General features: G+C 47.5%; 1 protein-coding gene across 4 annotated transcripts in view; it reads left to right on the forward strand.

Moving 5' to 3' along the window:
* The window catches only part of LOC115131475 (trafficking protein particle complex subunit 9), a 316,964-nt gene that overhangs the window by 20,665 nt on the left and 270,328 nt on the right, over window positions 1-25,971 (forward strand). For all 4 annotated transcript variants that reach the window (XM_065020435.1, XM_065020436.1, XM_065020438.1 and 1 more), the window contains one exon: window positions 10,948-11,074. In XM_065020435.1, the coding sequence (XP_064876507.1) occupies window positions 10,948-11,074 (127 nt within the window). The remainder of the gene's footprint in view (window positions 1-10,947; window positions 11,075-25,971) is intronic.

Below are 25,971 nucleotides of genomic sequence, written 5' to 3' on the forward strand. Positions count from 1 at the left end.
TGCTCCCATCTACCCAGCACCCTCCTCACTGTGTAACCCTGCTGGAATAACAACAGCTCAACTACAGCTCAGTGTCTGTCATACACCCACCGTGTGTGTGTTGGCGTCCTACACACTTAAACGTGCAATTACAGCCTGCGATGCCTCGAGACAGAAAGGCAAGGAGTATGATGCTTTTCTAGCTATGCCATTTTGTGTGAGAGGCTGGGCATAAAGTCCCCAAACATATTTCATTGTTATATTAAAGCTATGATCTCACTTGAGTTGAAACCTTGTTCCCCAGACTCCTAACTCCAAGCTTGAGTAACTGTTTTAGCAGCTTAAAACGGCTCTAGTTCTCAGTGACTTTCTGAATGGTGTCTTTGGCAGAGACACTCTGTGAAATGGGCCTCGCACAAATCTGTCCCCTCTGAACTGAGGTTGCACGCCTTTTTTCCTCGCCAGCCTGTCTCTCTCTCTCCCATCCTCTCTCTCCCTCTGTCCCCCCTCTCCCTTTTTCTCCCTTCTCCCTCACCCCCCTGCTGTTTGTCTGCAGTGTGGTGATGTCACACACGGCGGGGGTTATTGCAGGTCGTCTTCTCCCAGCATGTAGTAGTGGGGCGCGTCCCCCTTGCTATGTTCCCTGCGTGTCTGTGGAAGTATTGTAGGACACACAGCAGCATAGCTCAGCATAGCAGAACAGTGTGACTGTCTAGCCCCAGCAGCAACAGCCTTTTCCTTTAAAGTCACAATCCTGACTTTTTCAGCCCAATGTAAGCCTGCTATTTAGTTTGGTATAAAGCTGATGAATGAGAATGGCAATTACCATTCTCAAATATCCCAAAATGTGCCTTTTAATCCTCAGATGTGGGGCCTCATTTATCAACTGTGTACATTTCTTTAAAAAAAATCTGGCATACATGGCGATTCTAGGATTGCTAGAACGTTGCTGTCGTCCCATTTAATGTCACAGCAGAAGCTCCCAGGGAAAGGAAATGACGGGCTTTGAAAGAGCCGGGCCCTTCTAAGGTCTGTCTTGAGGCAGTAGTGCCTTTTCAAGTCCCCATCGGTGACATTAAAAATCATAGCAAATGTTTTATTTAAGATGGACCTTTCGGGGAGAGAGAGTCTAATTAACGTTACCACTGTCACCCTGTTTGGGAGAGGGATAAGAGAGAGAAGGGGTAGCGTGTCATCACAGGAGCTTCAGGCCTGCGTGGGAGAGAGGCTGGGAGAGAGGCTGGGAGAGAGGCTGAGAGAGAGGCTGAGAGAGAGGCTGAGAGAGAGGCTGAGAGAGAGGCTGAGAGAGAGGCTGAGAGAGAGGCTGAGAGAGAGCGAGAGGCTGAGAGAGAGCGAGAGGCTGAGAGAGAGCGAGAGGCTGAGAGAGAGAGCGAGAGGCTGAGCGAGAGAGAGCGAGAGGCTGAGAGAGAGCGAGCGAGAGGCTGAGAGAGAGCGAGCGAGAGGCTGAGAGAGAGCGAGCGAGAGGCTGAGAGAGAGCGAGCGAGAGGCTGAGAGAGAGCGAGCGAGAGGCTGAGAGAGAGCGAGCGAGAGGCTGAGAGAGAGCGAGCGAGAGGCTGAGAGAGAGCGAGCGAGAGGCTGAGAGAGCGAGCGAGAGGCTGAGAGAGAGCGAGCGAGAGGCTGAGAGAGAGCGAGCGAGAGGCTGAGAGAGAGCGAGCGAGAGGCTGAGAGAGAGCGAGCGAGAGGCTGAGAGAGAGCGAGCGAGAGGCTGAGAGAGAGAGCTAGAGGCTGAGAGAGAGAGCGAGGGGCTGAGCAAGCGGCTGAGTTAGAGATCAAGCGAGAGGCTGAGTTAGAGATCAAGCGAGAGGCTGAGTTAGAGATCAAGCGAGAGGCTGAGTTAGAGATCAAGCGAGAGGCTGAGTTAGAGATCAAGCTAGAGGCTGAGTTAGAGATCAAGCGAGAGGCTGAGTTAGAGATCAAGCGAGAGGCTGAGTTAGAGATCAAGCGAGAGGCTGAGTTAGAGATCAAGCGAGAGGCTGAGTTAGAGATCAAGCGAGAGGCTGAGTTAGAGATCAAGCGAGAGGCTGAGTTAGAGATCAAGCGAGAGGCTGAGTTAGAGATCAAGCGAGAGGCTGAGTTAGAGATCAAGCGAGAGGCTGAGTTAGAGATCAAGCGAGAGGCTGAGTTAGAGATCAAGCGAGAGGCTTAGTTAGAGAGGCGGAGAAAGCGAGAGAGAGCGAGCGAGAGGCTGAGTTAGAGAGGCAGAGAGAGAGAGCGAGCAAGAGAGAGGCAGAGAGAGAGCGCGAGTGGCAGAGAGAGAGCGCGAGTGGCAGAGAGAGAGCGCGAGTGGCAGAGAGAGAGCGCGAGTGGCAGAGAGAGAGCGCGAGTGGCAGAGAGAGAGCGCGAGTGGCAGAGAGAGAGCGCGAGTGGCAGAGAGAGAGCGCGAGTGGCAGAGAGAGAGCGCGAGTGGCAGAGAGAGAGCGAGTGGCAGAGAGAGAGCGAGTGGCAGAGAGAGAGCGAGAGGCAGAGAGAGCACAGCCTCTCGCTCGCTCTCGCTCTCTCTGCCTCTCTAACTCAGCCTCTCGCTCCATCTCTTACTCAGCCTCTCACTCTCTTGTCATTATGGGTTGTTGTGTGTAGATGTTTTTTCATGGTTTGGGGCTAGGCCTCTTAGTTCCAGTGAAGGGAAATCTTAACACTACAGCATACAATTACATTCTAAACGATTCTGTGCTTTCAACTTTGTGGCAACAATTTGGGGAAAGCCCTTTCCTGTTTGATCATGACAATGCCCCGTGCACAAAGTGAAGTCCATACAGAAATGGTATGTCGAGATCGGTATGGAAGAACTTGACTGGCCTGCACAGAACCCTGACCTCAACCCCACCGAACACATTTGGGATGAATAGGAACGCCTGACTGCGAGCCAGGCCTAATCCTCCCACATCAGTGCCTGACCTCACAAATGCTCTTGCGGCTGAATGTAAAGCATGTCCCCGCAGCAATGTTCCAACATCTAGTGGAAAGCCTTCCCAGAAGAGTTATTGCAGCAAAGGTGGGGACCAACTCCATATCAATTCCCATGATTTTGGAATGAGATGTTCGAGGAACATACTTTTGATCGTGTTGTGTATCTGCACTAACTATCTTGCACTGACCCTACACACACTCACTAGACTTTATATGCACACTCACTAGACTTTATATACACACTCACTAGACTTTATATACACACTCACTAGACTTTATATACACACTCACTAGACTATATACACACTCACTAGACTTTATATACACTCACTAGACTTTATATGCACACTCACTAGACTTTATATGCACACTCACTAGACTTTATATGCACACTCACTAGACTTTATATGCACACTCACTAGACTTTATATGCACACTCACTAGACTTTATATGCACACTCTCTAGACTTTATATGCACACTCTCTAGACTGTATATGTACACTCTCTAGACTGTATATGCACACTCACTAGACTGTATATGCACACTCACTAGACTATATATGCACACTCACTAGACTTTATATGCACACTCACTAGACTTTATATGCACACTCACTAGACTATATGCACACTCACTAGACTATATGCACACTCACTAGACTATATATGTACACTCACTAGACTATATGCACACTCACTAGACTTTATATATACACTCACTAGACTTTATATGCACACTCACTAGACTTTATATATACACTCTCTAGACTTTATATACACTCACTAGACTTTATATATACACTCACTAGACTTTATATGCACACTCACTAGACTTTATATACACACTCACTAGATTATATATACACTCTCTAGACTTTATATACACTCTCTAGACTTTATATACACTCTCTAGACTTTATATACACTCACTAGACTTTATATGCACACTCACTAGACTTTATATGCACACTCACTAGACTATATATGCACACTCACTAGACTTTATATACATACTCACTAGACTATATATACACACTCACTAGACTTTATATACACACTCACTAGACTATATATACACACTCACTAGACTTTATATGCACACTCACTAGACTATATGCACACTCACTAGACTTTATATGCACACTCACTAGACTTTATATGCACACTCACTAGACTATATATACACACTCACTAGACTTTATATACACACTCACTAGACTATATATACACACTCACTAGACTTTATATACACACTCACTAGACTATATATACACACTCACTAGACTATATATACACACTCACTAGACTATATATACACACTCACTAGACTTTATATGCACACTCACTAGACTTTATATGCACACTCACTAGACTATATGCACACTCACTAGACTATATATACACACTCACTAGACTATATATACACACTCACTAGACTTTATATACACACTCTCTAGACTTTATATACACACTCTAGACTTTATATGCACACTCACTAGACTATATGCACACTCACTAGACTATATGCACACTCACTAGACTATATGCACACTCACTAGACTATATGCACACTCACTAGACTATATGCACACTCACTAGACTTTATATACACACTCACTAGACTATATATACACACTCACTAGACTATATATACACACTCTCTAGACTTCATATACACACTCACTAGACTATATACACACTCACTAGACTATATACACACTCACTAGACACTATATACACACTCTCTAGACACTATATACACACTCACTAGACTATATATACACACTCACTAGACTATATATACACACTCACTAGACTATATACAGTGGGGCAAAACAGTATTTAGTCTGCCACCAATTGTGCAAGTTCTCCCACTTAAAAAGATGAGAGAGGCCTGTAATTTTCATCATAGGTACACTTCAACTATGACAGACAAAATTAGAAAACAAAATCCAGAAAATCATATTATAGGATTTTTAATTAATTAATTTGCAAATGATGGTGGAAAATAAGTATTGAGAGTGGCATAGCCAGTCTCCAGATCTCAACCCCATAGAAAATCTTTGGATGGAGTTGAAAGTCCGTGTTGCCCAGCAACAGCCCCAAAACATCACTGCTCTAGAGGAGATCTGCATGGAGGAATGGGCCAAAAACCAGCATCAGTGTGTGGAAACCTTGTGAAGACTTACAGAAATCGTTTTACCTCTGTCATTGCCAACAAAGGGTATATAACAGTATATATAAAAGTAATGAGATAAACTTTTGTTATTGACCAAATACTTATTTTCCACCATAATTTGCAAATAAATTCATAAAAAATCCTACAATGTGATTTCTGGATTTCTTTTCTAATTTTGTCTGTCATAGTTGAAGTGTACCTATGATGTAAATTACAGGCCTCTCTCATCTTTTTAAGTAGGAGAACTTGCACAATTGGTGGCTGACTAAATACTTTTTTGCCCCACTGTATATCCACAGTAAAACGAGTCCTATATCGACATAACCTGAAAGGCCGCTCAATAAGGTAGAAGCAACTGCTCCAAAACCGCCATAAAAAAAAGCCAAACTACGGTTTGCAACTGCACATGGGGAGAAAGATCGTACTTTTCGGAGAAATGTCCTCTGGTCTGATGAAACAAAAATAGAACTGTTTGGCCATAATGACCATTGTCATGTTTGGAGGAAAAAGGGGGAGGCTTGCAAGCCGAAGAACACCATCCCAACTGTGGAGCACGGGGGTGGCAGCATCATGTTGTGGGGGTGCTTTGCTGCAGGAGGGACTGGTGCACTTTACAAAATAGATAGCATCATGAGGGAGGAAATGTGGATATGTATGTGGATATATTGAAGCAACATCTCAAGACATCAGTCAGGAAGTTAAAGCTTGGTCACAAATGGGTCTTCCAAATGGACATTGACCCCAAGCATACTTCCAAAGTTGTGGCAAAATGGCTTAAGGACAACAAAGTCAAGGTATTGGAGTGGCCATCACAAGCTCTGACCTCAATCCTATAGAACATTTGTGGGCAGAACTGAAAAAGCTTGTGCGAGCAAGGAGGCTTACAAACCTGACTCAGTTACACCAGCTCTGTCAGGAGGAATGGGCCAAAATTCACACAGTAAAGCTTGTGGAAGGCTACTCGACACGTTTGGCCCAAGTTAAACAATTTACAGGCAATGCTACCAAATACTAATTGAGTGTATGTAAACTTCTGACCCACTGGGAATGTGATTAAAGAAATAAAATCTGAAATAAATCATTCTCTCTACTATTATTCTGACTTTTCACATTCTTAAAATAAAGTGGTGATCCTAACTGACCTAAGACAGGGCATTTATTATCAGGAATTGTGAAAATGTTTAAATGTATTTGACTAAGGTGTATTTAAACTTCCGACTTCAACTGTAGCTCCTGTCTTGTGTATTTTATTTCTCTTGTTAGTTACAATTGTATTTTTTACTATCATTTTTTTATCTGCATTATTGGGAGAGGTTCAAAAGCAAGTATTTCAACACAGTGTGATTTGGAGGCAGTTTAATCATCTTAGGAGTTGGGAATCTATCGGTAATATCTTATAAATGTAATTACTAGAATGGGTATAGCCCCTCGGACTAAAATGATTCCCATTGAAGAAATTATAAACTGAACAAAAATATAAACGCAACATGTAAAGTGTTGGTCCCATTTTTCTTCACCTGAAATAAAAGATCACAGAAATTTTCCATAAGCAGAAAATAATTATTTCTATCACATTTGCATAAAATGGTTTACATCCCTGTTAGTGAGCATTCATCATTTACCAAGCTAGTCTATCCACCTGACAGATGTGGCATATCAAGAAGCTGATTAAACAGCATGATCATTACACAGGTGCACCTTGTGCTGGGGACATTAGAAGGCCACTCTAAATATACAGTTTTGTCACACAACACAATGCCACAGATGTCTGAAGTTTTGAGGTAAAATGCAATTGGCATGCTGACTGCAGGAATGTTCAACAGCGCTGTTGCCAGAAATTGTAATGTTCATTTCTCGACCATAAGCTGCCTCCAACTTTGTTTTAGGAAATTTGGCAGTACATCCAACCGGCCTCACACCCGCAGACCACTTGCATCCACGCCAGCCCAGGACGCCACATCAGTCTTTTTCAAGCTGTGGGATTGTTTGAGGAGAGGGAGGGTGGGTGCTGAGGAGTATTTCTGTCTCTAATAAAGCACGTTTGTGGGGAAAAGCTCATTCTGATTGGCTGGGCCTGACTTCGCAGTAGTTGGACCTGGCTCCCCAGTGGGTAGGCCTATGCCCTCCATTGCCCACCCATGGCTACGCCCCTGCCCAGTCATGTGAAATCCATAGACCAGGACCTAATGAAGGTATTTCTATTGACTGATTTCTTTATATGAACTGTAACTCAGTAACATCTTTTAGCATTGTTGCATTTTATATTTTTGTTCAGTGTATGTCTATGAGTCGTACATAACAGTAACTTAAAGTATACAGGTTCCTGGCTACTTTAGTGTGAACTGAAGTAAACATCAACGTTATGAGCTGAACTTGTCAATGAATTGCTTGAAAGCCCCCGGCATTGCCTCCTGATTTCCCTCAATCCTCACAGGCGCATAAGATGGCCACTCACCTACTCCATCTCTGTATACTGAAGTAAGTGCACGTATTTTCCAAGCCTGTTGTCACTTTTTGCTAGTCTCCCACCCACTTGACATTTTCTAGTGCAGTATTCTGGTTTACAGTGGATAAGATTAGGCTAGGATTTTCGCCCACAATATGCGGATGTCATTGCAGTTGACTTCTCCTTGTAAACATTCCTGCCCCCAAAACAATAAATAAATATATATATTCATAATTCATTTGATATTCATTAGTTTGTATGCTGGCAGCACTTTCCATCACATTGGCAGGGCAGTACATCATCTACAGTGACAGTTGGCAGAATCTCCCTCTATGTTTTATTGAATGCTACTCGTGTCAGGATGTATTGGAAGTCCCAGTCTCTCTTCCCTCTCTCCCCCTAGAGTCTCAGTCAGTTAAGAGGCCTCACAAAGGATGCTAAAACAGCTCACAGTTATCACCAGGGGTCCTCTACAGTACCACACCATAGGCTGCTGCTCTGGGTGGAAATGTAGGGGATTCTCTTCAAAATGAGCGGATGAACTGAGAAATGAGAGAGAGACATATTGGTGCCATTCAAAGTTTAAGACTGTTGAACCAGTTATGTAAGAATGAATGTGGAAGTATGAATGCAGAATTCATGAGTTGAATCAGGTTTTCCTTGGGTTGATTTGCGTGGTCTCAGACTAAATAATATATTGACCTAAGTTTGAAATATTCCTTTATTCACCACTTTAGGCATAATTCAAGTTCTGTGTTCAGTTCTCTGTGTTTTTGGTGAAAGACGAAAGGGAAACGATGTTCTGTCGTTACGTCTGTTAAGCAGTCTGTCACTGTGCCCAGTAAATGTCAGGACGTATTGACTCTCCTCGGTACCTGTGCACTGCAGTGGTTCATTAATCAACGTGAGCAGTAAAGTAGAGGAGGCAGCGGTGACTTTATTTATAGGCTTGCCGGTTGTCAGCTCTGTGTCTGGCCTCCGCCTAGTCGGAGGGGTTGATACTGTATGGTCTGAAGGTTAGAAGGAACAATGCATATTCCACTGTAGTTATCTGTCTGACTGCATTTATAAACATCTAGTTAGTATGTGGAGAGGCAAATTGTGTGATTGGGCTATTTAATTGATGTGGGCCAATTTTAAATCTGTGAACTCCTGTAATTTAGTTTTTGCTCTCAGTTCTTCCTACACTTATTCATTGAATTGCTTATTTCTCTGCTGACTGACATACTAGTTGATGGCAAACATTTAGAATTTCCTGTAATGTTTACTTGTTTAATCACCTGCTCTCTCAACTCTCCAAGCGAAAGTGAGTCTAATCGATTCCCCACATGATTTGAACTGGAGTTGAAAAGCAGCTGTATTATGTGATGTTGGGGGGTCGCAGATAGAACGCAGAGCTGAAAGAAAGACTGTTGGAGAGAGACAGGGAACAGAGAGAGACAGGGAACAGAGAGAGACAGGGAACAGAGAGAGACAGGGAACAGAGAGAGACAGGGAACAGAGAGAGACAGGGAACAGAGAGAGACAGGGAACGGGAGAGAGAGACAGGGAACAGAGAGAGACAGACAGGGAACGGGAGAGAGAGACAGGGAACGGGAGAGAGAGACAGGGAACGGGAGAGAGACAGGGAACGGGAACGGGAGAGAGAGACAGGGAACGGGAGAGAGAGACAGGGAACGGGAGAGAGAGACAGGGAACGGGAGAGAGAGACAGGGAACGGGAGAGAGAGACAGGGAACGGGAGAGAGAGACAGGGAACGGGAGAGAGAGACAGGGAACGGGAGAGAGAGACAGGGAACGGGAGAGAGAGACAGGGGAGAGAGAGAGACAGGGAGAGAGAGAGACAGGGAACAGGGGAGAGAGAGACGGGAGAGAGAGACAGGGAACAGAGAGAGACAGGGAACAGAGAGAGACAGGGAACAGAGAGAGACAGGGAACGGAGAGAGACAGGGAACGGGAGAGAGAGACAGGGAAGGAACAGAGAGAGAGACAGGGAACAGGAGAGAGAGACAGGGAACGGGAGAGAGAGACAGGGAACGGGAGAGAGAGACAGGGAACTGAGACGGAGAGAGACAGGGAACTGAGACTGAGAGAGACAGGGAACTGAGACGGAGAGAGACAGGGAACTGAGACGGAGAGAGACAGGGAACTGAGACGGAGAGAGACAGGGAACTGAGACGGAGAGAGACAGGGAACTGAGACTGAGAGAGAGTGGTAGTCAGAGAGCTGTTTGTGTAATGCTGCAGTGAGCTCTTCAAGGATACTGTTTTACCTTACATCATCCCAAAATGACAATCAATACAGAGTTTTGTTCGTCTGGGTCTGTCCTTCAACTTGCCATGTTTTACTCTTAGACTACATTACTTGGGCTTCCAAATACAATTGACTAAATTGAAATGTATCGACAGACACACTCCATGCAGGTTTAGGAATCATTTGAAATTGTCCATGACAGGCAGGGAGGCAGACGAGTAGGCAGGGAAGTGGATTGAAGGACTGGTACGTAGACAGGTAGGCAACAATACTCAAATCTTTCCATGTCCTTTTCTTCTTGGTCGGTTTCATAAGCTGCATGCAGCATTTCTCTGCTTGTTAAACCATGATCACTAAAGCCACTTCCCAACACTGCAAACACACAACACTGAATGTGACTCGACTCCTAATAAACAGAGGGCTTTTAACATCCCTTTAAGACCTTCATTTGGTCAGCTTTTTACGTGACAGGAATGTGCTTAGTAACAACAGGATGCTAGATACATTTTTTTATGTAAAGCAAGGCCATGTCAGTGTTTTCAATAATGGCACTATTAACTCTGAGAGATGTTTTGTCACACGGTGATGTTCTGTTTCCTGTCACTGGAACTGCTCTGCTCTTCAGTCTGTCAGATCAGAACTACAGAAGGACATGTTTGCCTGGGCGCCCTGACTCTGGATCAAAGTACGTTCTGTCTGTGCTGCTTGCTCAGGATAATACTGTGGTATTTTGTGGCTGTCCAAGCAGGGGTATGTAGTGGGGAACTGAGAAGTAGCCTATCTAGGAGCTTGACTGAAGTGTATATCGCTCTCTCTCTCTCAGCCCCCATGTGGCGTGAGGCCCAGCCAACAGAGTAACTCATAGAGACATTTTTGTTTGCAACTAAAGCAGCGAGGCTGAGAGTGATGATACAGCACGGCCATAAACATCTTTATTGATCCAGCTATAAAACTCACACTGTAGGATGGGGAGAAGGGACAGGGCTGGTCTGGAGTTGTGTTATTTGTGTTATTATGCTCAATTAAATTGGCAGGGCCGTGTAATCTTGCTTAGACTAGGAGCAATAGTTATAGCGAGAGAGGTTACTTCAAATGGTCAGACTGACCATCTGTAATGTGCTCTACGTTTCTAACCCGAATCCCTTCTTTCCCCGGTCCACAGAGAAGAAGGAGGTGACTCAGAGTCTGGAGAACTACACGTCTAAATGTCCTGGAGGAATGGAGGTTCTCACCCTGCCTGATGGACTCAAACTGCCCCCAGTACCGTTAAGCAAGCTACCCATCGTCAGGTACGTCAGTCAGTCAATCGGATTTTTAAAGCCCTTTTTCAGCAACAGTTGTCAGGTAAGTCAGTCAAAGGTGGTGAGGGGTCTCTGGGTCGTGTTTATTAAGAACGAATGGATGAAAACGCTCTGAAACTGGGAGAAATGGGGAGGTAAAATCTGACCTTGTCCAATAAGAAACATCTGTTTTCGTGTTCCATTGCAAAACGTTTTGCTACGGTGTGCCCTAATGAACACAACCCTGGTGTATGAACTGTCATTCTGATTTGATGTAATCAATGTACCAATGAGCTCATCATTGTTACCACAATGTTCTAACATTGAGTAGCTACTACTCAAAAAATGTAGCTCTTCTCCTCCCTCCTGGTCAGAACAGAGTTATAGCTGTTTGAGAGCTAAGTGAACATTTTACATGACACTCTGATTTACAGAAGCATCTACTTGTAAATGTATTTATGGTGAAATTTGACTCATTTACGTTTCAGTAAAAGTCAGTCATATAGCAGAAATGACACCACTGTTCAATAGGCCTGGTTTGACTAATCTGGGGCTCTGTTTAATAGGCTAGTCTGGGGCTCTGTTGAATAGGCTAGTCTGGGGCTCTGTTGAATAGGCTAGTCTGGGGCTCTGTTGAATAGGCTTGGCTAGTCTGGAGGCTCTGTTGAATAGGCTAGTCTGGGGCTCTGTTGAATAGGCTAGTCTGGAGGCTCTGTTGAATAGGCTAGTCTGGGGCTCTGTTGAATAGGCTAGTCTGGGGCTCTGTTGAATAGGCTAGTCTGGAGGCTCTGTTGAATAGGCTAGTCTGGGGCTCTGTTGAATAGGCTAGTCTGGGGCTCTGTTGAATAGGCTAGTCTGGGGCTCTGTTGAATAGGCTAGTCTGGGGCTCTGTTGAATAGGCTAGTCTGGGGCTCTGTTGAATAGGCTAGTCTGGGGCTCTGTTGAATAGGCTAGTCTGGGGCTCTGTTGAATAGGCTAGTCTGGGGCTCTGTTGAATAGGCTAGTCTGGGGCTCTGTTGAATAGGCTAGTCTGGGGCTCTGTTGAATAGGCTAGTCTGGGGCTCTGTTGAATAGGCTAGTCTGGGGCTCTGTTGAATAGGCTAGTCTGGAGGCTCTGTTGAATAGGCTTGGCTAGTCTGGAGGCTCTGTTGAATAGGCTTGGCTAGTCTGGAGGCTCTGTTGAATAGGCTTGTCTGGATGCTCTGTTGAATAGGCTAGTCTGGATGCTCTGTTGAATAGGCTTGTCTGGATGCTCTGTTGAATAGGCTTGTCTGGAGGCTCTGTTGAATAGGCTTGTTTGGAGGCTCTGTTGAATAGGCTTGGCTAGTCTGGAGGCTGTTGAATAGGCTTGGCTAGTCTGGAGGCTGTTGAATAGGCTTGGCTAGTCTGGAGGCTCTGTTGAATAGGCTAGTCTGGAGGCTCTGTTGCATAGGCTAGTCTGGAGGCTCTGTTGCATAGGCTAGTCTGGAGGGTCTGTTGCATAGGCTAGTCTGGAGGCTCTGTTGAATAGGCTAGTCTGGAGGCTCTGTTGAATAGGCTAGTCTGGAGGCTCTGTTGAATAGGCTAGTCTGGAGGCTCTGTTGAATAGGCTAGTCTGGAGGCTCTGTTGAATAGGCTAGTCTGGAGGCTCTGTTGAATAGGCTAGTTTGGAGGCTCTGTTGAATAGGCTTGGCTAGTCTGGAGGCTCTGTTGAATAGGCTTGGCTAGTCTGGAGGCTCTGTTGAATAGGCTTGGCTAGTCTGGAGGCTCTGTTGAATAGGCTAGTCTGGAGGCTCTGTTGCATAGGCTAGTCTGGAGGCTCTGTTGAATAGGCTAGTCTGGAGGCTCTGTTGAATAGGCTAGTCTGGAGGCTCTGTTGAATAGGCTAGTCTGGAGGCTCTGTTGAATAGGCTAGTCTGGAGGCTCTGTTGAATAGGCTAGTCTGGAGGCTCTGTTGAATAGGCTAGTCCGGAGGCTCTGTTGAATAGGCTAGTCCGGAGGCTCTGTTGAATAGGCTAGTCCGGAGGCTCTGTTGAATAGGCTAGTCCGGAGGCTCTGTTGAATAGGCTAGTCCGGAGGCTCTGTTGAATAGGCTAGTCCGGAGGCTCTGTTGAATAGGCTAGTCCGGAGGCTCTGTTGAATAGGCTAGTCCGGAGGCTCTGTTGAATAGGCTTGGCTAGTCCGGAGCTCTGTTGAATAGGCATGGCTAGTCTGGAGGCTCTGTTGAATAGGCTACTCTGGGGCTCTGTTGAATAGGCTAGTCTGGGGCTCTGTTGAATAGGCTAGTCTGGGGCTCTGTTGCATAGGCTAGTCTGGAGGCTCTGTTGAATAGGCTAGTCTGGAGGCTCTGTTGAATAGGCTTGTCTGGATGCTCTGTTGAATAGGCTAGTCTGGATGCTCTGTTGAATAGGCTTGTCTGAAGACTCTGTTGAATAGGCTTGTCTGGAGGCTCTGTTGAATAGGCTTGTCTGGAGGGAGGCTCTTTTGAATAGGCTAGTTTGGAGGCTCTGTTGAATAGGCTTGGCTAGTCTGGAGGCTCTGTTGAATAGGCTTGGCTAGTCTGGAGGCTCTGTTGAATAGGCTAGTCTGGAGGCTCTGTTGCATAGGCTAGTCTGGAGGCTCTGTTGCATAGGCTAGTCTGGAGGCTCTGTTGAATAGGCTAGTCTGGAGGCTCTGTTGAATAGGCTAGTCTGGAGGCTCTGTTGAATAGGCTAGTCTGGAGGCTCTGTTGAATAGGCTAGTCTGGAGGCTCTGTTGAATAGGCTAGTCTGGAGGCTCTGTTGAATAGGCTAGTCTGGAGGCTCTGTTGAATAGGCTAGTCTGGGGCTCTGTTGAATAGGCTAGTCTGGAGGCTCTGTTGAATAGGCTAGTCTGGAGGCTCTGTTGAATAGGCTAGTCTGGAGGCTCTGTTGAATAGGCTAGTCTGGAGGCTCTGTTGAATAGGCTAGTCTGGGGCTCTGTTGAATAGGCTAGTCTGGAGGCTGTTGAATAGGCTAGTCTGGAGGCTCTGTTGAATAGGCTAGTCTGGAGGCTCTGTTGAATAGGCTAGTCTGGAGGCTCTGTTGCATAGGCTAGTCTGGAGGCTCTGTTGAATAGGCTTGTCTGGAGACTCTGTTGAATAGGCTTGTCTGGAGACTCCGTTGAATAGGCTAGTCTGGAGACTCCGTTGAATAGGCTAGTCTGGAGACTCCGTTGAATAGGCTAGTCTGGAGGCTCTGTTGAATAGGCTAGTCTGGAGGCTCTGTTGAATAGGCTTGTCTGGAGGCTCTGTTGAATAGGCTTGTCTGGGGCTCTGTTGAATAGGCTAACCTGGAGGCTCTGTTGAATAGGCTAGTCTGGGGCTCTGTTGAATAGGCTTGGCTAGTCTGGAGGCTCTGTTGAATAGGCTTGGCTAGTCTGGAGGCTCTGTTGAATAGGCTAGTCTGGAGGCTCTGTTGAATAGGCTTGTCTGGATGCTCTGTTGAATAGGCTAGTCTGGATGCTCTGTTGAATAGGCTTGTCTGGAGGGAGGCTCTTTTGAATAGGCTAGTTTGGAGGCTCTGTTGAATAGGCTTGGCTAGTCTGGAGGCTCTGTTGAATAGGCTTGGCTAGTCTGGAGGCTCTGTTGAATAGGCTAGTCTGGAGGCTCTGTTGAATAGGCTAGTCTGGAGGCTCTGTTGAATAGGCTAGTCTGGAGGCTCTGTTGCATAGGCTAGTCTGGAGGCTCTGTTGCATAGGCTAGTCTGGAGGCTCTGTTGAATAGGCTAGTCTGGAGGCTCTGTTGAATAGGCTAGTCTGGAGGCTCTGTTGAATAGGCTAGTCTGGAGGCTCTGTTGAATAGGCTAGTCTGGAGGCTCTGTTGAATAGGCTTGTCTGGGGCTCTGTTGAATAGGCTAACCTGGAGGCTCTGTTGAATAGGCTAGTCTGGGGCTCTGTTGAATAGGCTAACCTGGAGACTGTGTTGAGTAGGCTTGTCTGGAGACTCTGTTGAATAGGCTTGTCTGGAGGGAGGCTCTTTTGAATTGGCTAGTTTGGAGGCTCTGTTGAATAGGCTTGGCTAGTCTGGAGGCTCTGTTGAATAGGCTTGGCTAGTCTGGAGGCTCTGTTGAATAGGCTAACCTGGAGACTGTGTTGAGTAGGCTTGTCTGGAGGGAGGCTCTTTTGAATTGGCTAGTTTGGAGGCTCTGTTGAATAGGCTTGGCTAGTCTGGAGGCTCTGTTGAATAGGCTTGGCTAGTCTGGAGGCTCTGTTGAATAGGCTAGTCTGGAGGCACTGGTGAATAGGCTAGTCTGGAGACTCTGTTGAATAGGCTAGTCTGGAGACTCTGTTGAATAGGCTTGTCTGGAGGCTCTGTTGAATAGGCTTGTCTGGAGGCTCTGTTGAATAGGCTTGTCTGGGGCTCTGATGAATAGGCTAACCTGGAGGCTCTGTTGAATAGGCTTGGCTAGTCTGGAGGCTCTGTTGAATAGGCTTGGCTAGTCTGGAGGCTCTGTTGAATAGGCTTGGCTAGTCTGGAGGCTCTGTTGAATAGGCTTGGCTAGTCTGGAGGCTCTGTTGCATAGGCTAGTCTGGATGCTCTGTTGAATAGGCTTGTCTGAAGACTCTGTTGAATAGGCTTGTCTGGAGGCTCTGTTGAATAGGCTTGTCTGGAGGCTCTTTGAATAGGCTAGTTTGGAGGCTCTGTTGAATAGGCTTGGCTAGTCCGGAGCTCTGTTGAATAGGCATGGCTAGTCTGGAGGCTCTGTTGAATAGGCTTGGCTAGTCTGGAGGCTCTGTTGAATAGGCTAGTCTGGAGGCTCTGTTGAATAGGCTTGTCTGGATGCTCTGTTGAATAGGCTTGGCTAGTCTGGAGGCTCTGTTGAATAGGCTTGGCTAGTCTGGAGGCTCTGTTGAATAGGCTAACCTGGAGACTGTGTTGAGTAGGCTTGTCTGGAGACTCTGTTGAATAGGCTTGTCTGGAGGGAGGCTCTTTTGAATTGGCTAGTTTGGAGGCTCTGTTGAATAGGCTAGTCTGGAGGCTCTGTTGAATAGGCTTGGCTAGTCTGGAGGCTCTGTTGAATAGGCTAGTCTGGAGGCTCTGGTGAATAGGCTTGTCTGGGGCTCTGTTGAATAGGCTAACCTGGAGGCTCTGTTGAATAGGCTAGTCTGGGGCTCTGTTGAATAGGCTAACCTGGAGACTGTGTTGAGTAGGCTTGTCTGGAGACTCTGTTGAATAGGCTTGTCTGGAGGCTCTTTTGAATTGGCTAGTTTGGAGGCTCTGTTGAATAGGCTTGGCTAGTCTGGAGGCTCTGTTGAATAGGCTTGGCTAGTCTGGAGGCTCTGTTGAATAGGCTAGTCTGGAGGCTCTGGTGAATAGGCTAGTCTGGAGACTCTGTTGAATAGGCTAGTCTGGAGACTCTGTTGAATAGGCTTGTCTGGAGGCTCTGTTGAATAGGCTTGTCTGGGGCTCTGATGAATAGGCTAACCTGGAGGCTCTGTTGAATAGGCTTGGCTAGTCTGGAGGCTCTGTTGAATAGGCTTGGCTAGTCTGGAGGCTCTGTTGAATAGGCTTGGCTAGTCTGGAGGCTCTGTTGAATAGGCTTGGCTAGTCTGGAGGCTCTGTTGAATAGGCTAGTCTGGATGCTCTGTTGAATAGGCTTGTCTGAAGACTCTGTTGAATAGGCTTGTCTGGAGGCTCTGTTGAATAGGCTTGTCTGGAGGGGAGGCTCTTTTGAATAGGCTAGTTTGGAGGCTCTGTTGAATAGGCTTGGCTAGTCTGGAGCTCTGTTGAATAGGCATGGCTAGTCTGGAGGCTCTGTTGAATAGGCTTGGCTAGTCTGGAGGCTCTGTTGAATAGGCTAGTCTGGAGGCTCTGTTGAATAGGCTTGTCTGGATGCTCTGTTGAATAGGCTAGTCTGGATGCTCTGTTGAATAGGCTTGTCTGGATGCTCTGTTGAATAGGCTTGTCTGGAGGCTCTGTTGAATAGGCTTGTCTGGAGGGAGGCTCTTTTGAATAGGCTAGTTTGGAGGCTCTGTTGAATAGGCTTGGCTAGTCTGGAGGCTCTGTTGAATAGGCTTGGCTAGTCTGGAGGCTCTGTTGAATAGGCTAGTCTGGAGGCTCTGTTGCATAGGCTAGTCTGGAGGCTCTGTTGCATAGGCTAGTCTGGAGGCTCTGTTGAATAGGCTAGTCTGGAGGCTCTGTTGAATAGGCTAGTCTGGAGGCTCTGTTGAATAGGCTAGTCTGGAGGCTCTGTTGAATAGGCTAGTCTGGAGGCTCTGTTGAATAGGCTAGTCTGGAGGCTCTGTTGAATAGGCTAGTCTGGAGGCTCTGTTGAATAGGCTAGTCTGGATGCTCTGTTGAATAGGCTTGTCTGAAGACTCTGTTGAATAGGCTAGTCTGGGGCTCTGTTGAATAGGCTAGTCTGGAGGCTGTTGAATAGGCTAGTCTGGAGGCTGTTGAATAGGCTAGTCTGGAGGCACTGGTGAATAGGCTAGTCTGGAGACTCTGTTGAATAGGCTAGTCTGGAGACTCTGTTGAATAGGCTTGTCTGGAGGCTCTGTTGAATAGGCTTGTCTGGGGCTCTGATGAATAGGCTAACCTGGAGGCTCTGTTGAATAGGCTTGGCTAGTCTGGAGGCTCTGTTGAATAGGCTTGGCTAGTCTGGAGGCTCTGTTGAATAGGCTTGGCTAGTCTGGAGGCTCTGTTGAATAGGCTTGGCTAGTCTGGAGGCTCTGTTGCATAGGCTAGTCTGGATGCTCTGTTGAATAGGCTTGTCTGAAGACTCTGTTGAATAGGCTTGTCTGGAGGCTCTGTTGAATAGGCTTGTCTGGAGGGAGGCTCTTTTGAATAGGCTAGTTTGGAGGCTCTGTTGAATAGGCTTGGCTAGTCCGGAGCTCTGTTGAATAGGCATGGCTAGTCTGGAGGCTCTGTTGAATAGGCTTGGCTAGTCTGGAGGCTCTGTTGAATAGGCTAGTCTGGAGGCTCTGTTGAATAGGCTTGTCTGGATGCTCTGTTGAATAGGCTAGTCTGGATGCTCTGTTGAATAGGCTTGTCTGAAGACTCTGTTGAATAGGCTTGTCTGGAGGCTCTGTTGAATAGGCTTGTCTGGAGGGAGGCTCTTTTGAATAGGCTAGTTTGGAGGCTCTGTTGAATAGGCTTGGCTAGTCTGGAGGCTCTGTTGAATAGGCTTGGCTAGTCTGGAGGCTCTGTTGAATAGGCTAGTCTGGAGGCTCTGTTGCATAGGCTAGTCTGGAGGCTCTGTTGCATAGGCTAGTCTGGAGGCTCTGTTGAATAGGCTAGTCTGGAGGCTCTGTTGAATAGGCTAGTCTGGAGGCTCTGTTGAATAGGCTAGTCTGGAGGCTCTGTTGAATAGGCTAGTCTGGATGCTCTGTTGAATAGGCTTGTCTGAAGACTCTGTTGAATAGGCTTGTCTGGAGGCTCTGTTGAATAGGCTTGTCTGGAGGGAGGCTCTTTTGAATAGGCTAGTTTGGAGGCTCTGTTGAATAGGCTTGGCTAGTCTGGAGGCTCTGTTGAATAGGCTTGGCTAGTCTGGAGGCTCTGTTGAATAGGCTAGTTTGGAGGCTCTGTTGAATAGGCTTGGCTAGTCTGGAGGCTCTGTTGCATAGGCTAGTCTGGAGGCTCTGTTGAATAGGCTAGTCTGGAGGCTCTGTTGAATAGGCTAGTCTGGAGGCTCTGTTGAATAGGCTAGTCTGGAGGCTCTGTTGAATAGGCTAGTCTGGAGGCTCTGTTGAATAGGCTAGTCTGGAGGCTCTGTTGAATAGGCTAGTCTGGGGCTCTGTTGAATAGGCTAGTCTGGGGCTCTGTTGAATAGGCTAGTCTGGAGGCTCTGTTGAATAGGCTAGTCTGGAGGCTCTGTTGAATAGGCTAGTCTGGAGGCTCTGTTGAATAGGCTAGTCTGGAGGCTCTGTTGAATAGGCTAGTCTGGAGGCTCTGTTGAATAGGCTAGTCTGGAGGCTCTGTTGAATAGGCTAGTCTGGAGGCTCTGTTGAATAGGCTAGTCTGGAGGCTCTGGTGAATAGGCTAGTCTGGGGCTCTGTTGAATAGGCTAGTCTGGAGGCTGTTGAATAGGCTAGTCTGGAGGCTCTGTTGAATAGGCTAGTCTGGAGGCTCTGTTGCATAGGCTAGTCTGGAGGCTCTGTTGCATAGGCTAGTCTGGAGGCTCTGTTGCATAGGCTAGTCTGGAGGCTCTGTTGAATAGGCTTGTCTGGAGACTCTGTTGAATAGGCTAGTCTGGAGACTCCGTTGAATAGGCTAGTCTGGAGACTCCGTTGAATAGGCTAGTCTGGAGGCTCTGGTGAATAGGCTAGTCTGGAGACTCTGTTGAATAGGCTTGTCTGGAGGCTCTGTTGAATAGGCTTGTCTGGGGCTCTGTTGAATAGGCTAACCTGGAGGCTCTGTTGAATAGGCTAGTCTGGGGCTCTGTTGAATAGGCTTGGCTAGTCTGGAGGCTCTGTTGAATAGGCTTGGCTAGTCTGGAGGCTCTGTTGAATAGGCTTGGCTTGTCTGGAGGCTCTGTTGAATAGGCTAGTCTGGGGCTCTGTTGAATAGGCTAACCTGGAGGCTCTGTTGAATAGGCTTGGCTAGTCTGGAGGCTCTGTTGAATAGGCTTGGCTAGTCTGGAGGCTCTGTTGAATAGGCTAGTCTGGAGGCTCTGTTGAATAGGCTTGGCTAGTCTGGAGGCTCTGTTGCATAGGCTAGTCTGGATGCTCTGTTGAATAGGCTTGTCTGAAGACTCTGTTGAATAGGCTTGTCTGGAGGCTCTGTTGAATAGGCTTGTCTGGAGGGAGGCTCTTTTGAATAGGCTAGTTTGGAGGCTCTGTTGAATAGGCTTGGCTAGTCCGGAGCTCTGTTGAATAGGCATGGCTAGTCTGGAGGCTCTGTTGAATAGGCTTGGCTAGTCTGGAGGCTCTGTTGAATAGGCTAGTCTGGAGGCTCTGTTGAATAGGCTTGTCTGGATGCTCTGTTGAATAGGCTTGGCTAGTCTGGAGGCTCTGTTGAATAGGCTTGGCTAGTCTGGAGGCTCTGTTGAATAGGCTAACCTGGAGACTGTGTTGAGTAGGCTTGTCTGGAGACTCTGTTGAATAGGCTTGTCTGGAGGGAGGCTCTTTTGAATTGGCTAGTTTGGAGGCTCTGTTGAATAGGCTTGGCTAGTCTGGAGGCTCTGTTGAATAGGCTTGGCTAGTCTGGAGGCTCTGTTGAATAGGCTAGTCTGGAGGCTCTGGTGAATAGGCTTGTCTGGGGCTCTGTTGAATAGGCTAACCTGGAGGCTCTGTTGAATAGGCTAGTCTGGGGCTCTGTTGAATAGGCTAACCTGGAGACTGTGTTGAGTAGGCTTGTCTGGAGACTCTGTTGAATAGGCTTGTCTGGAGGGAGGCTCTTTTGAATTGGCTAGTTTGGAGGCTCTGTTGAATAGGCTTGGCTAGTCTGGAGGCTCTGTTGAATAGGCTTGGCTAGTCTGGAGGCTCTGTTGAATAGGCTAGTCTGGAGGCTCTGGTGAATAGGCTAGTCTGGAGGCTCTGTTGAATAGGCTAGTCTGGAGACTCTGTTGAATAGGCTTGTCTGGAGGCTCTGTTGAATAGGCTTCTCTGGGGCTCTGATGAATAGGCTAACCTGGAGGCTCTGTTGAATAGGCTTGGCTAGTCTGGAGGCTCTGTTGAATAGGCTTGGCTAGTCTGGAGGCTCTGTTGAATAGGCTTGGCTAGTCTGGAGGCTCTGTTGAATAGGCTTGGCTAGTCTGGAGGCTCTGTTGCATAGGCTAGTCTGGATGCTCTGTTGAATAGGCTTGGCTAGTCTGGAGGCTCTGTTGCATAGGCTAGTCTGGATGCTCTGTTGAATAGGCTTGTCTGAAGACTCTGTTGAATAGGCTTGTCTGGAGGCTCTGTTGAATAGGCTTGTCTGGAGGGAGGCTCTTTGAATAGGCTAGTTTGGAGGCTCTGTTGAATAGGCTTGGCTAGTCTGGAGGCTCTGTTGAATAGGCATGGCTAGTCTGGAGGCTCTGTTGAATAGGCTTGGCTAGTCTGGAGGCTCTGTTGAATAGGCTAGTCTGGAGGCTCTGTTGAATAGGCTTGTCTGGATGCTCTGTTGAATAGGCTAGTCTGGATGCTCTGTTGAATAGGCTTGTCTGAAGACTCTGTTGAATAGGCTTGTCTGGAGGCTCTGTTGAATAGGCTTGTCTGGAGGGAGGCTCTTTTGAATAGGCTAGTCTGGAGGCTCTGTTGAATAGGCTTGGCTAGTCTGGAGGCTCTGTTGAATAGGCTAGTCTGGAGGCTCTGTTGAATAGGCTAGTCTGGAGGCTCTGTTGCATAGGCTAGTCTGGAGGCTCTGTTGAATAGGCTAGTCTGGAGGCTCTGTTGAATAGGCTAGTCTGGAGGCTCTGTTGAATAGGCTAGTCTGGAGGCTCTGTTGAATAGGCTAGTCTGGAGGCTCTGTTGAATAGGCTAGTCTGGATGCTCTGTTGAATAGGCTTGTCTGGAGACTCTGTTGAATAGGCTTGTCTGGAGGCTCTGTTGAATAGGCTTGTCTGGAGGAGGCTCTTTTGAATAGGCTAGTTTGGAGGCTCTGTTGAATAGGCTTGGCTAGTCTGGAGGCTCTGTTGAATAGGCTAGTCTGGAGGCTCTGTTGAATAGGCTAGTCTGGAGGCTCTGTTGAATAGGCTTGGCTAGTCTGGAGGCTCTGTTGAATAGGCTAGTCTGGAGGCTCTGTTGAATAGGCTAGTCTGGAGGCTCTGTTGAATAGGCTAGTCTGGAGGCTCTGTTGAATAGGCTAGTCTGGAGGCTCTGTTGAATAGGCTAGTCTGGAGGCTCTGTTGAATAGGCTAGTCTGGAGGCTCTGTTGAATAGGCTAGTCTGGAGGCTCTGTTGAATAGGCTAGTCTGGAGGCTCTGTTGAATAGGCTAGTCTGGGGCTCTGTTGAATAGGCTAGTCTGGAGGCTGTTGAATAGGCTAGTCTGGAGGCTCTGTTGAATAGGCTAGTCTGGAGGCTCTGTTGAATAGGCTAGTCTGGAGGCTCTGTTGAATAGGCTAGTCTGGAGGCTCTGTTGAATAGGCTAGTCTGGAGGCTCTGTTGAATAGGCTAGTCTGGAGGCTCTGGTGAATAGGCTAGTCTGGGGCTCTGTTGAATAGGCTAGTCTGGAGGCTCTGTTGAATAGGCTAGTCTGGAGGCTCTGTTGAATAGGCTAGTCTGGAGGCTCTGTTGAATAGGCTAGTCTGGAGGCTCTGTTGCATAGGCTAGTCTGGAGGCTCTGTTGCATAGGCTAGTCTGGAGGCTCTGTTGAATAGGCTCCGTTGAATAGGCTAGTCTGGAGACTCCGTTGAATAGGCTAGTCTGGAGACTCCGTTGAATAGGCTAGTCTGGAGGCTCTGGTGAATAGGCTAGTCTGGAGACTCTGTTGAATAGGCTTGTCTGGAGGCTCTGTTGAATAGGCTTGTCTGGGGCTCTGTTGAATAGGCTAACCTGGAGGCTCTGTTGAATAGGCTAGTCTGGGGCTCTGTTGAATAGGCTTGGCTAGTCTGGAGGCTCTGTTGAATAGGCTTGGCTAGTCTGGAGGCTCTGTTGAATAGGCTTGGCTTGTCTGGAGGCTCTGTTGAATAGGCTAGTCTGGGGCTCTGTTGAATAGGCTAACCTGGAGGCTCTGTTGAATAGGCTTGGCTAGTCTGGAGGCTCTGTTGAATAGGCTTGGCTAGTCTGGAGGCTCTGTTGAATAGGCTAGTCTGGAGGCTCTGTTGAATAGGCTAGTCTGGAGGCTCTGTTGAATAGGCTAGTCTGGAGGCTCTGTTGAATAGGCTTGTCTGGAGGCTCTGTTGAATAGGCTAGTTTGGAGGCTCTGTTGAATAGGCTTGGCTAGTCTGGAGGCTCTGTTGAATAGGCTTGTCTGGTCTGGAGGCTCTGTTGAATAGGCTAGTCTGGAGGCTCTGTTGAATAGGCTAGTCTGGAGGCTCTGTTGAATAGGCTAGTCTGGAGGCTCTGTTGAAGTCTGGAGGCTCTGTTGAATAGGCTAGTCTGGAGGCTCTGTTGAATAGGCTAGTCTGGAGGCTCTGTTGAATAGGCTAGTCTGGAGGCTCTGTTGAATAGGCTAGTCTGGAGGCTCTGTTGAATAGGCTAGTCTGGAGGCTCTGTTGAATAGGCTAGTCTGGAGGCTCTGTTGAATAGGCTTGTCTGGAGGCTCTGTTGAATAGGCTAACCTGGAGGCTCTGTTGAATAGGCTAGTCTGGGGCTCTGTTGAATAGGCTAACCTGGAGACTGTGTTGAGTAGGCTTGTCTGGAGACTCTGTTGAATAGGCTTGTCTGGAGGGAGGCTCTTTTGAATTGGCTAGTTTGGTGGCTCTGTTGAATAGGCTTGGCTAGTCTGGAGGCTCTGTTGAATAGGCTTGGCTCTGGAGGCTCTGTTGAATAGGCTAGTCTGGAGGCTCTGGTGAATAGGCTTGTCTGGGGCTCTGTTGAATAGGCTAACCTGGAGGCTCTGTTGAATAGGCTAGTCTGGGGCTCTGTTGAATAGGCTAACCTGGAGACTGTGTTGAGTAGGCTTGTCTGGAGACTCTGTTGAATAGGCTTGTCTGGAGGGAGGCTCTTTTGAATTGGCTAGTTTGGAGGCTCTGTTGAATAGGCTTGGCTAGTCTGGAGGCTCTGTTGAATAGGCTTGGCTAGTCTGGAGGCTCTGTTGAATAGGCTAGTCTGGAGGCTCTGGTGAATAGGCTAGTCTGGAGACTGTTGAATAGGCTAGTCTGGAGACTCTGTTGAATAGGCTTGTCTGGAGGCTCTGTTGAATAGGCTTGTCTGGGGCTCTGATGAATAGGCTAACCTGGAGGCTCTGTTGAATAGGCTTGGCTAGTCTGGAGGCTCTGTTGAATAGGCTAGTCTGGAGGCTCTGTTGAATAGGCTAGTCTGGAGGCTCTGTTGAATAGGCTTGTCTGGGGCTCTGTTGAATAGGCTAACCTGGAGGCTCTGTTGCATAGGCTAGTCTGGATGCTCTGTTGAATAGGCTTGTCTGAAGACTCTGTTGAATAGGCTTGTCTGGAGGCTCTGTTGAATAGGCTTGTCTGGAGGGAGGCTCTTTTGAATAGGCTAGTTTGGAGGCTCTGTTGAATAGGCTTGGCTAGTCCGGAGCTCTGTTGAATAGGCATGGCTAGTCTGGAGGCTCTGTTGAATAGGCTTGTCTGAAGACTCTGTTGAATAGGCTTGTCTGGAGGCTCTGTTGAATAGGCTTGTCTGGAGGGAGGCTCTTTTGAATAGGCTAGTTTGGAGGCTCTGTTGAATAGGCTTGGCTAGTCTGGAGGCTCTGTTGAATAGGCTTGGCTAGTCTGGAGGCTCTGTTGAATAGGCTAGTCTGGAGGCTCTGTTGAATAGGCTAGTCTGGAGGCTCTGTTGAATAGGCTAGTCTGGAGGCTCTGGTGAATAGGCTAGTCTGGGGCTCTGTTGAATAGGCTAGTCTGGAGGCTGTTGAATAGGCTAGTCTGGAGGCTCTGTTGAATAGGCTAGTCTGGAGGCTCTGTTGAATAGGCTAGTCTGGAGACTGTGTTGAGTAGGCTTGTCTGGAGACTCTGTTGAATAGGCTAGTCTGGAGACTGTGTTGAATAGGCTTGTCTGGAGACTGTTGAATAGGCTAGTCTGGAGACTCCGTTGAATAGGCTAGTCTGGAGACTCCGTTGAATAGGCTAGTCTGGAGGCTCTGGTGAATAGGCTAGTCTGGAGACTGTTGAATAGGCTAGTCTGGAGACTCTGTTGAATAGGCTTGTCTGGAGGCTCTGTTGAATAGGCTTGTCTGGGGCTCTGATGAATAGGCTAACCTGGAGGCTCTGTTGAATAGGCTTGGCTAGTCTGGAGGCTCTGTTGAATAGGCTTGGCTAGTCTGGAGGCTCTGTTGAATAGGCTTGGCTAGTCTGGAGGCTCTGTTGAATAGGCTTGGCTAGTCTGGAGGCTCTGTTGCATAGGCTAGTCTGGAGGCTCTGTTGCATAGGCTAGTCTGGATGCTCTGTTGAATAGGCTTGTCTGAAGACTCTGTTGAATAGGCTTGTCTGGAGGCTCTGTTGAATAGGCTTGTCTGGAGGGAGGCTCTTTTGAATAGGCTAGTTTGGAGGCTCTGTTGAATAGGCTTGGCTAGTCTGGAGGCTCTGTTGAATAGGCTTGGCTAGTCTGGAGGCTCTGTTGAATAGGCTAGTCTGGAGGCTCTGTTGAATAGGCTAGTCTGGAGGCTCTGTTGAATAGGCTAGTCTGGAGGCTCTGTTGAATAGGCTAGTCTGGAGGCTCTGTTGAATAGGCTTGTCTGGAGGCTCTGTTGAATAGGCTTGTCTGGGGCTCTGATGAATAGGCTAACCTGGAGGCTCTGTTGAATAGGCTTGGCTAGTCTGGAGGCTCTGTTGAATAGGCTAGTCTGGAGGCTCTGTTGAATAGGCTAGTCTGGAGGCTCTGTTGAATAGGCTAGTCTGGAGGCTCTGTTGAATAGGCTTGTCTGGATGCTCTGTTGAATAGGCTAGTCTGGATGCTCTGTTGAATAGGCTTGTCTGAAGACTCTGTTGAATAGGCTTGTCTGGAGGCTCTGTTGAATAGGCTTGTCTGGAGGGAGGCTCTTTTGAATAGGCTAGTTTGGAGGCTCTGTTGAATAGGCTTGGCTAGTCTGGAGGCTCTGTTGAATAGGCTTGGCTAGTCTGGAGGCTCTGTTGAATAGGCTAGTCTGGAGGCTCTGTTGAATAGGCTAGTCTGGAGGCTCTGTTGAATAGGCTAGTCTGGAGGCTCTGTTGCATAGGCTAGTCTGGAGGCTCTGTTGAATAGGCTAGTCTGGAGGCTCTGTTGAATAGGCTAGTCTGGAGGCTCTGTTGAATAGGCTAGTCTGGAGGCTCTGTTGAATAGGCTAGTCTGGAGGCTCTGTTGAATAGGCTAGTCTGGAGGCTCTGTTGAATAGGCTAGTCTGGATGCTCTGTTGAATAGGCTAGTCTGGAGACTCTGTTGAATAGGC

The sequence above is a fragment of the Oncorhynchus nerka genome, linkage group LG7 (genome assembly GCF_034236695.1).
Source record: "Oncorhynchus nerka isolate Pitt River linkage group LG7, Oner_Uvic_2.0, whole genome shotgun sequence".
In the NCBI taxonomy this organism is placed as follows: domain Eukaryota; kingdom Metazoa; phylum Chordata; class Actinopteri; order Salmoniformes; family Salmonidae; genus Oncorhynchus; species Oncorhynchus nerka.